This window comes from Podarcis filfolensis, assembly GCF_964270895.1.
Source record: "Podarcis filfolensis genome assembly, chromosome: 14".
Lineage (NCBI taxonomy): Eukaryota > Metazoa > Chordata > Lepidosauria > Squamata > Lacertidae > Podarcis > Podarcis filfolensis.
In genome coordinates this window covers 51,377,095-51,387,318 of record NC_139616.1, presented here as the reverse complement: position 1 = coordinate 51,387,318, position 10,224 = coordinate 51,377,095, and the positions used below count along the sequence as shown (strand labels likewise).

Here is a 10,224-nt window from a genome sequence, read left to right as displayed (position 1 = left end):
CTGAGGCCCTTCTTCATGTGCCTCCTCCATGAGAGGGCCAGAGGGTGGCAATACGAGAACGGGGCCTTTTCTGTGGTGGCCCTAGGGAGTTTCGGCTGGCACCTTCACTATGTATGTTTTTAGGCACTAGATGAAAGCGTTCCTCTTCTCCCAGGCCTTTGGGTGATTGGCAGCTGATGCCCTTTTAAATGTGGGGGGTTTTTTGAGGGGGACGGACAAGTATTGGTTTGTTTTTATTTTTGCTATGGATTTTGTGGTTTTGATCCTGCAATTTTATGTTGTAGACCACCCTCAGATTTGTGGATGAAGAGCAGTATACCAATTTACTCAATGATGAGGGTGATATCTGTTGCTGGAAACCGCAGTAGGGGAGTGGGCTATTGAGCTGTGGTCCTGCTTTAAGATTTTCCAAAATTGGCACCTTTAAGAGCAGGATGATGGACTTGGGGGGGGGCTTTGGCTTGACCCAGCATGCAGTTATGTTCTTCTTGGATCAAAGATGTGAGGGGGGCTGAGCACTTCCTCCTGAGAGAGACTGTGGGCAGGGGATGTTGATATTTTCACCCCGTCCCATTGCAAGCATCTCCTGATCTGATGTTTTGAGAAAGGAGGAGACGGAAACTGCTCTTCTATTCTTCCACTCCTGCCTGAGAGTCTTATCTATGTAGTGACTAGATGGCTGAGTGGGAGGTGTAACACACTTGAGCAAGCCGGTAGTTCTTTAGTTTGCAGTAGCTATTAGAAATAAAAGAAGTTCTACTTCACAGCTATCTTCTGCGTTATTTATACTCTGCTGAGTCTGGTGCTCACAATGCACAGTTGTGAGTCCAGGGCACCGAGACCTGCTTTCCAGGATTGGAAGGTCTCTGAAAGTGCTCCAGTCGTCTAGCCCAGTCGGGGCAGAACCAGTTATTGAGCCCAGTCGCTGACATCGGTTGAAAGGCGTACTGACAAGGGATGCTTATGGGCTGGGGGAGTCCTAGCAGCAGCCGACCGGAGTGGCTCTTGCATTCTGGGATGGGGATCCTTGGTGTCCATCTTTTAACATGCAGGTGTGTTTAGTCAAACCACAAACAGGTAGGGTCTGCAATGCCCCTGAATGTTCTGCCTCGGGTGTTTAGGAGTTCACATCTATGCTTACGGGGTCAAAATAGCATGAGTCGTGCATGAGGGAAGTGATCCGCAGGCTTTGAGGAACTCAGGGATTTGGCATTTTTATTTTAAGGGACCTGAAGGGAGAAAGGCAATGGGAACCGAGCATGTTCAGCGCTCACCAACCAAAACGGAAAGCCAGGGCAATGGAGCGCTTGGACTTGCGCTTCAACAGGACTTGCCCCATGGAAAAGGTGTCTCAAACAGAGCCAGGCTGTGGATCCATCTCGCTCAGTACTGTCTAACCCAGCAGTTGTTGGACTACAACTCCCATCATCCCTAGCTAGCAAGACCAGTCTGGGTCAGGGATGATGGGAATTCTAGTCCAAAAGCCGTTGAAGACCCAAGTTTGGGAAACCCTGGTCTGTACTGACCAGCGTTAGCTTTGTAGGATTTCTGAAGTGTGCTTAGTCAAACCAGAAACACTTATGGGGTGTGTGTGTGTACGTATAGGAGGGTTTTTTTGGGGGTGGGGAAAAGAAGAGAAATTACACATTTTTGTTCCTTATTTGAATGCAGGTTTTTAATTTTGTCACTTCTCCATTTGAAGCTTGTTATACAAATGGCACTTACAAAAAAAAAAATATCAAGGAAAAAAAAACTTGAACCAAATATACCAGAACGTGAGTAGTTGTTTTTTTTTTTTCAGAGCCACAACAGCCAAGGAAGAAAGGCAAGGAGGATTCTCGGCTTTTAAAAAATCGTTACATGGGAGAAGCCAGCTGGGGTTACAAGTTTCAAACAGTCATCCATGAAATAAGGGGTTTTGGGGTGGGGGTGCAGCATGAAGTATGAAGGCCAGCAAGTATTGAAGGATTTGGGGGGGTGGCAGACACTCAGCCCCCCGGCAGCCACCCCCTTTCCCAAAGCTCTGTGTGTTTCCCTTGAGAATTCCCTGGACTTCACCACTCCCAAAATGTCCGGATAAATCCACGCAGAGCTCCTGGGCCATCCCAGAAGTGACCCTCCTTTCCTCGTAAGGCAAATCATTCCAGTTGCTTCAGAATTTAGCACCAAGTGCAGAAAAGGCCCCTGAAGGTGGCAAAGGGTGCGTGGCACGTTTAAGGCTTGTTGTGTCCTCCCGCCTTGAGCAAAAGGAGGGCTGGTGCTTTGAATTTTGGCAACAGGAAAACCCAGGCGGGCTCCAGCCGTGGCTGCAGGGGTGCTGATGGTCAGGTGGAGTTCAGTCACAAAAGGAATCTTTTCCTCCCTCTGCAGTGCATGGGAAATCGGGGTGCTGGAACAGGCAGAGGCTGTCCAAGCAAAGAGCCACAGCTGGCGCCATCCAGATGTTTTTGGACCACTTGCCCAGCCAACGTGGTTGAATGACGTTGTGGCAGATGGGAGCTGGGGTGCCAAACCTCTGGAGGGCCCCAGGTTGGCCGAGGGAAAGGAGGGGACCCCCAAAAAGGCAGCCCAGAAGAACAAACCAAGGTACACAAGACTTTTTCCAAACTCCTGAATGGTTAAGCAACACGCTACAAATGGATTATACAATGCTGCAAATCTAGTACAGACAGTGGAGGTGGGCTCTTCGGAAAGAGCATATATAAATAGACAAGAAACATGCTGTTTGGTCACCTTGGGTCGCCCCAGGAACCCCACAAGCAGAGCGATCGGCTGGGGGGCAAGAGGGGGTTCAGAGCAGCCTTGGGGGGAAACCCTGGAAGAGGCACGTGAGGGGCTGCGGGGGGCAGAGAAGAGGTAGCCCCCAAGATGGGAGAGCGATGCCTCAATTCCAAAAAACCACTTGGTGAAGAACGCTTAAGGAGTAGGGCAGAGATTCCAGTTATATTGAGGGGGGGGGGAGGAAATGTGCTGTGCTATTACTGTGCAAAGGCTGCTAATTTTTAAAAAGGCTGTCTATTCCTGTGAACTGAGAGCGGCAACTCGCTTCCCCCACAGAGTCCAGGAAGCGGTTGAAAAGCGTAGAGAGCCCCCTTCTCAAAGACCTCTGCAATGTGAGTGTCACCCCCCCTTTCACCACCTTCCCTGGCCTCTTCCTCAGCCCAAAACTCTGCTTCTGCACCCACACAAACAAGACTGAGAGAAGACTCTCCTTCAGACAAGTCCCAGCCAGGAGAGGGTCACTTAGGAAGAGGGAAACGACACCATCCGTGGCTCTGGGGCCAACCACTCCTTGTTGGGAGGCACGGAGGAGTAAAATAAAGGTCTTTCACGGCCCCCACCCCCTATGGGAGGCAAGGAAGAGGGGCTGGTGCAGATCAGGTGTGCAGTTTGACATCTATCAGATGCCGTCATGGACAGGCAGTAATTTCACAGGTAGCTGTGATCCCTTCTATTATTATTATTTCGAGATATCAAAGACAGGAATATAAAAGAGGGGAGGAAAGGGGGCTCTGAGAACAACTTGCAGCCCCCGAGGGACACAGAGAGGGAGAGTAAGGCAGTGGCACAGCTCAGTCAGTGCGCTTGTTTCAAGCCTTTTTACTCAAGAGATGCTCCCTGGGCACCTAAGAGCAACGGAGGGCGAGCTCTTCCTCAAGCTCAGCCCCCGACGAGATGAATGACTTAGCAGTGGTCCACCAAAAGCAGCTTGCTGATTTTTAAAAACGGGGGCAAATCTTCTAGTCCTCATTAACTGTACTTAACTCGCTGGCCAAAGTCGGTCTCTAAACTGACCCTCGGACTTATCCCCCCCACACCGTCCATCTGGCTGTCCCCCCTGACACTTCGTGGAGGGACAAGGTGTGCCGGGAGAAGACTTCTCTGCCTGAGTAAGGAAAAGGAAGTGTTTATGAAAAAGCCAAGCAGGAAAGAGAGACGGACAGATCCTGACCAGCTACAGAAGAAGGGAGAAGCCCTTTTCAGGCTTATCCACATGGCCAGCATTGAACCAAGAAAGCGGAAACAGCAGAGGCTTCGCTAAACTAGCTTCTTGGCTTAGGTCAATACTAGATTCGCCCCACATAAATGGCATCAGGGGAGATGCCAATAAAGGGGGCGACAGAGGCTGCTCTACTTTAGCGGGATTTATTCCCTTTCAAATTCAGAGGACCGAGTTTGGTATTCCAACAAAGCAACACACACACACACACACCCCCGCAAGAAGTGCACCATTTTCTGCAGGTTAATTACATTTTTCCAGTTTCAAAGAGACAAGATCAACCCAAAACTTCTACGGCGGGAGAGAAGCAGCAGGACAGCCGGGGAAGGGAGCCTCTCTGTTTTAGGAAGGGAGGCAACCGAACAGGAAAATCAAGAGAAATTGGCAACCGAAAGTGAAGAGGGGAGACACAGAGAGGGGGGGGAGGGAGGGAGGGGCGGATGGATGGAGAGCTTGGAACGAGAGAGGGAAGTGCTAAAGTGCATTTAATACTCCCAGAGGGTGGAGGGGTCGATTGTGTCGGCAGAGGCTTTGAGGACTCCGGCGTGGTCGCCCTTCAAGTATTTCCCGTTCACTCGGATGGCCACCTTGTTGTAGTCGCAGAACTCGAAAAAGAAGTCCACCGGCGTGTCGCTGCTGCTGGAGACGGAGGCCTCGTTGCCCACCGTCCAGTACTTCCCAGTGGAATCTGGAAGCAGAGAAGGGAAAAGGGGTCACGCTGCTCTGCGGAGGAAGAATCTCCCTGGAACACTGAGCGCCAGGAGTTGCTCACATGGCCGCCCCCCTGCAGAGGGGGCTGAGAGAAACTCCAGTGCCCAGCAGGGCCAAGGGTCAGGTTGCTGGGAGTTTTAGTCCAGCAACATGGTACCAGAGCTGGCATGGCCAAACTTGGCCCTCCAGCTGTTTTTTGGACTACAACTCCCATCATCCCTAGCTAACAGGTCATGGATGATGGGAACTGTAGTCCCAAAACAGCTGGAGGGCCAAGTTTGGTCATGCCTGTAGCAGAGGTACCTTGGGGGACACTGAGGGCTAGAAATGTGGCTCCTCTTTTCAGAAGGAAAGCAGACATTCTTGCGGAACGTCAATGCAGCCCTGCCTAGAGCCCAGAGTTTCCCAAACATGGGTCTCTAGCTTTTTTGGGGGACTACAACTCCCATCATCCCTAGCTAGCAGGACCAGTGGACATGGATGATGGGAATTGTAGTCCACAAACAGCTGGAGGCCCACGTTTGGGAAACCCTGGGCTCGCAGAACCAAAGCCAAGCCCCTCACCCCAAGGAGGAGTTCCCTACCTTTGATGTTGTAGGCCCCGTCGTTGAACTCCAGCTGGAAGACGTCGTAGGAGGAGCGGTTGGAATCCAGGGTTCCTGTTACTTTCCGGCAGCCGATGAAGCCATGCTCCCCCCGCAGAACGATGATGGGCCGGTTGATCAGCTTCATGAGGAAGTGTTCTGTCTCACCTGTCCGTCAGGGAAGACAGAAGGAGGGTCAAGGGCCGGGAGACGGGTTCGAATTGCAGGCCAAGGAGATTCTAACTAAACAGCAGGAAGGACTTCCTGGCGGCAAAAGATCTTGGACAGCGGGGAACTCTCCTTCCTTGGAGGTTTTTAAGCAGAGGCTGGATGCTCCTCTGTCAGGGATGCTTGAGTTGCGATTTCTACACTGAGGGCGGGTTGGACTAGATGACCCACAGGGTCCCTTATGACTCTATAGAGACTGTTGGGAAACTTCAGCTGGTGCAGAATTCAGAGGCCCAGCTCCTGGCAGGAACAAGACTTGACGGAGGGCATTGCACTGCTTTTGAGCGCTCGGTTTTCACCTCCAAGGCCTTGCATAGCTTGGGGCCTCAATATACCTTTCCCCATGAGATCCTACCCAGACGCTTTGGCCCTCAGAGGCTCTTTTCCGAGAGAAGTCCAGAGGTTGGTTACCTTCCTTCTAAGCAGCGGCCCCCCCCTTAACAGCCATGATGGGGAGCAGGGCTATGCTGGCAGGCGCTGATGGGATCTGTAGTCCCCAAACGGCTGCAGAGTACCACATTGGGTAAGGCCAACTCCTGCACACGCCAGAGCAGTCCTAGACCAGGCGGACGCTCTTGGCTGGGCTCAGTCAAGACTCTGGTATTGTCTTAGAGGAAGGAAGAAGACTCGGGAAAACGGGAGTCAGTTCTGCCAAGGAAGCACTTCCCCTCTTAAGTTTTGCCAGCGATTAAAAAGAAGACGGCATTCTTCTTTCTCGGGGCATTTCCTGGCCTTCGATTCTGCTGCTCGGAAATCCCCCACTTACTGTTATCACAACATCATTTTTACTCTGGCTTTTTAATCACCACACACAGCCTTGATACCTTTGCGGATAGAAATACAGTCATACCTTGGATTACAGATGCTTCAGGTTGCATTTTTTCGGGTTATGAACCGTCAAAACCCGGAAGTACCGGAACGGGTTACTTCCGGGTTCCAGCGGTCGTGCATGTGCAGACTCGCAGACGCGGGTTGCGAACGCTAAGGGTTGCATATGTGCATCCAGCACGGTTCACGTTCGCAACCCAAGCGCCCACTGTATACAAGCTTTTCGTATTTGTATTAGCCTCATCTCCCCATGACTCTAAGTACCCAGGGTGCACAGGACAATTTTATATCTCCCTGCTTGCTGTCAGATACCAATCCTGCTACAACATACGTTTCTGGATTCTGCACAGCAGCGCTCAAGATCTGACGGATGATGACCTGTGCCACAAACTAGATTTAATGAACACTCACATCAGAGTGCTCTCTAAATTGATAGTTGTAGTCTTTTATATACTAACCTTTTATCCTCTTTCATATCCGTTTAATGTTCCTAACCCTTCTTTTAGATTCTTATAGTCTTTTAGATGTACCTTCTGTTTTAGTACTTTTGAGCTTTCCAAAACGGTTTACAGATTCTAAATGATTGTACCACTCCCCTCTACTTATGCAAGTCTAGGACAGTATTAAAGATCTGATTGATATAAAATAAAAATAATTCCTTCCAGCAGCACCTTAGAGAGCAGCTAAGTTTGTTACTGGTATGAGCTTTTGTGTGCATGCACACTTCTTCAGATACACTGAAACAGAAGTCACCAGACTCTTATATATAGTGAGAGGGTGGGGAGGGGTATTACTCAGAAGGTTGGTGGGAATGAGTGATTGGCTAATAGGTGTGGTAAACCTGTTGACGACTGTTAACTGTTAACGACTGCAATTGGTCTTACAGGAAAAAGCAAGGGATGAGATGGCCAAAAATAGCTTAATCATGTATAATGAGAAGAATCCAATGTCTCTATTCAGACCAGGTCTCTCCATGGTTTTAAGTTTGGTAATAAGTTGCAATTCAGCAACTTCTCTTTCCAGTCTATTTCTGAAATTCTTTTGTAATAAAACAGCTGCTTTGAGATCTTGTACAGAATGTCCTGGGAGATTGAAGTGTTCTCCTATTGGTTTCTCTGTCTTGTGATTCCTGATGTCAGATTTATGTCCATTTATCCTTTGGCGTAGGGTTGGGCCTGTTTGTCCAATATAGAGAGCTGAAGGGCACTGTTGACATTTGATGGCATATGCACAATGTTAGAAGATGAGCAATTAAATAGTCCTGAAATGGTATGTTTGATGTTGTTGGGGCCAGTAATGGTGTTGTCTGGGTGTAAAGGTAAAGAGACCCCTGACTGTTAGGTCCAGTTGCAGACGACTCTGGGGTTGTGGCGCTCATCTCACTTTATTGGCCAAGGGAGCCGGCGTACAGCTTCCGCGTCTTGTGGCCAGCATGACTAAGCCACTTCTGGTGAAATCAGAGCAGCGCATGGAACCGCCGTTTACCTTCCCGCTGAAGCGGTACCTATTTATCTACTTGCACTTGTTTTCGAACTGCTAGGTTGGCAGGAGCAGGGACTGAGCAATGGGAGCTCACCCCGTCGCGGGGATTCGAACCGCCGACCTTCTGATCGGCAAGCCCTAGGCTCTGTGGTTTAACCCACAAGTGCCACCCGCATCCGGGTGTATGTGGCAGTAAAGTTGGCATCTGGGTTTATTGCAGGCTTGATTGATACAAGCTTTTTAAAAATAGTAATACTCAGCCAGAAGATGGCAGAGGTTGTAGCTTTTAAGGGAGAGCATGCAAGGCTGATGGTGAACCTCATCTGCATCAAAGGACTGTGGTTTGAGGCAGGGAAGGGGCATCTGTAGGTGGGGGCTCTTGCTGCTGGGCCCCCATCCCCCTCGGCTCCAGGTACTGCAACTTATCACCAAACTTAAAACCATTTAGAAACCTGGTCTGAATAGAGACATTGGATTCTTATATAGGAATTGGGAATGGGTGAATGGTCAGGGATGAGGGGGGCGGGGGGCGGGGATCCAGCCTCATTTGGAGGAGTCCTGCAGGCTCCCCATAAGGTCTTGTCTGCCACTCACCCTGGGCATCCCATGGACCTAACTCCCCCCACTTCCAAAGCCAAAGAATCCTTACTGGCTGTCTCCACCGTGGCGGCCAGCTGCCCGTTCTTCTTCGCTGTGACGTATTTGCCGTTTGCCGCTTTCAGGGTGATGCGCCGATCGCACCACTCGATGTCGAAGTAACAGTTGGCATTCCTGCTGTGGCAGAGAGAGCGCATGAGCGTGAGAAGCAACAGCCCGGCCATTAAGGTTTTATTCTTTTGGGGCGGGGAAGTGTATCCACACAGCTTGGATCCCCTGACTCAGCTGCTCTGGGGTTTGCTTTCCATGCAGGGAGTGTGGGGTGTGATACATACGTTGCAGTCAAGTACAACATTCCTTGTTTTCCTAGAGTGGACATGCGGAGGAATGTTTGGTCCAGCCAGTCAAAAACTTCCTGTTTCCTCCTGGCCTGGAGCATCCTTCCTCTTGCATGTGACTAGAGGTGGGCGTGACCTTACCTGTCCAGGTAACAAAAGGGACAAGGGAAGCAGAACTATCTCTCTCTTTACAAACAAACAAACAAATTTCTTTCCAGTAGCACCTTAAAGACCAACTAAGTTAGTTCTTGGTATGAGCTTTCGTGTGCATGCACACTTCTTCAGATACACTTGATAGTGTATCTGAAGAAGTGTGCATGCACACGAAAGCTCATACCAAGAACTAACTTAGTTGGTCTTTAAGGTGCTACTGGAAAGAAATTTGTTTGTTTGTTTGTTTTGAGTATGGCAGACCAACACGGCTACCTTTCTGTAACTATCTCTCTCTTTGACTTCCTCGTCACTGGAGCAGCTTTTTAGCTAGAGATGCACTGGGATTATCCCCACATGGGATAGATCCACACGTGTATATTTTGTATCTAAGTCTGCCTTCAGGGATCCAACTGTGAACTGATGTGAGTAAACTTGTTTTATATACTTTAACCAAGATTATGGTGTGTTTTTTATTTTAAGAGAGATATAAGGGAACTTACCAGGAACCAAACAGTGAGAAGCTTACACGAGCCTGCAACCAGCTATCTGCTGTGTGTTGAAAAGGGCAAAGTAAAACTGCTAAGTAAAGGAACCTGCTAGTGCAAGTTAGGAAGGCTATTAATAAACAATATATCCTCTCCCTGAACATTCCCACAGGGAGAAGTGGGGCCCCCTGCGCTTTGTGCAGCAATATGCAGCCAGCCTCGATCCACACAGAGGAAAGCAAGTGGTTGGCCGGCACTCGGGCAAGGCAGCATTGTATGGCAGCAGCTGGAATTTTATAAGCCACCTGGATCTTCCCTGGTGATCAGGTTTTTAGACTCAGATGACAATTTCAAGGAAGCTTAGATTTCTCTTTCCAGAGAGGTATCCCTCATTAGCCTCTTGCAGCGACACCAGCAAGAGAGTTTTGTGGCAGCTTCAAATACTAACTTATTATGGCATAAGCTTTCATGGACTTTGCTTTTGTTTACTTGCATTTGATTAAGTAGACTGTAATCAAGGAAAGATTATGCCATAAGGATGATAATTCTCTAAGGTGCCACAAGACTCTCTCTCTCTCTCTCTCTGTGTGTGTGTGTGAGAGAGAGAGAGAGAGAGAGAGAGAGAGAGAGAGAGAGACCCACATTCCCTATTCATAAACTGGGAAAGGGATTGAATTCAAAGGCTCTCCTCATCCCGTGGTTTGTCTTATGCTCATTGAGACCAGGGCTTTTAGTGTGGTGGCACCTGCCTCCTTCGAATGCGCTTCCAGCAAACACCAGACAGGAACCTACCGTATTGCTTGAAATTCACCTGCTCA

The 10,224-nt window shown here is 49.4% G+C and overlaps 1 protein-coding gene across 2 annotated transcripts in view; it reads right to left on the bottom strand.

The window, feature by feature from the left end:
- Nucleotides 1-1,647: 1,647 nt before the first annotated feature.
- Nucleotides 1,648-10,224, bottom strand: part of FSCN1 (fascin actin-bundling protein 1) — a 42,126-nt gene continuing 33,549 nt past the window's right edge. The window contains exons 3-5 of one of the 2 annotated variants that reach the window (XM_083585775.1): nucleotides 8,483-8,607; nucleotides 5,296-5,463; nucleotides 1,648-4,688 (exon numbers count right to left, since the gene is read on the bottom strand). In XM_083585775.1, the coding sequence (XP_083441901.1) occupies nucleotides 4,486-4,688; nucleotides 5,296-5,463; nucleotides 8,483-8,607 (496 nt within the window). In that variant the 3' untranslated portion in view covers nucleotides 1,648-4,485. The remainder of the gene's footprint in view (nucleotides 4,689-5,295; nucleotides 5,464-8,482; nucleotides 8,608-10,224) is intronic. The other variant, XM_083585776.1, reaches the window with a different exon arrangement.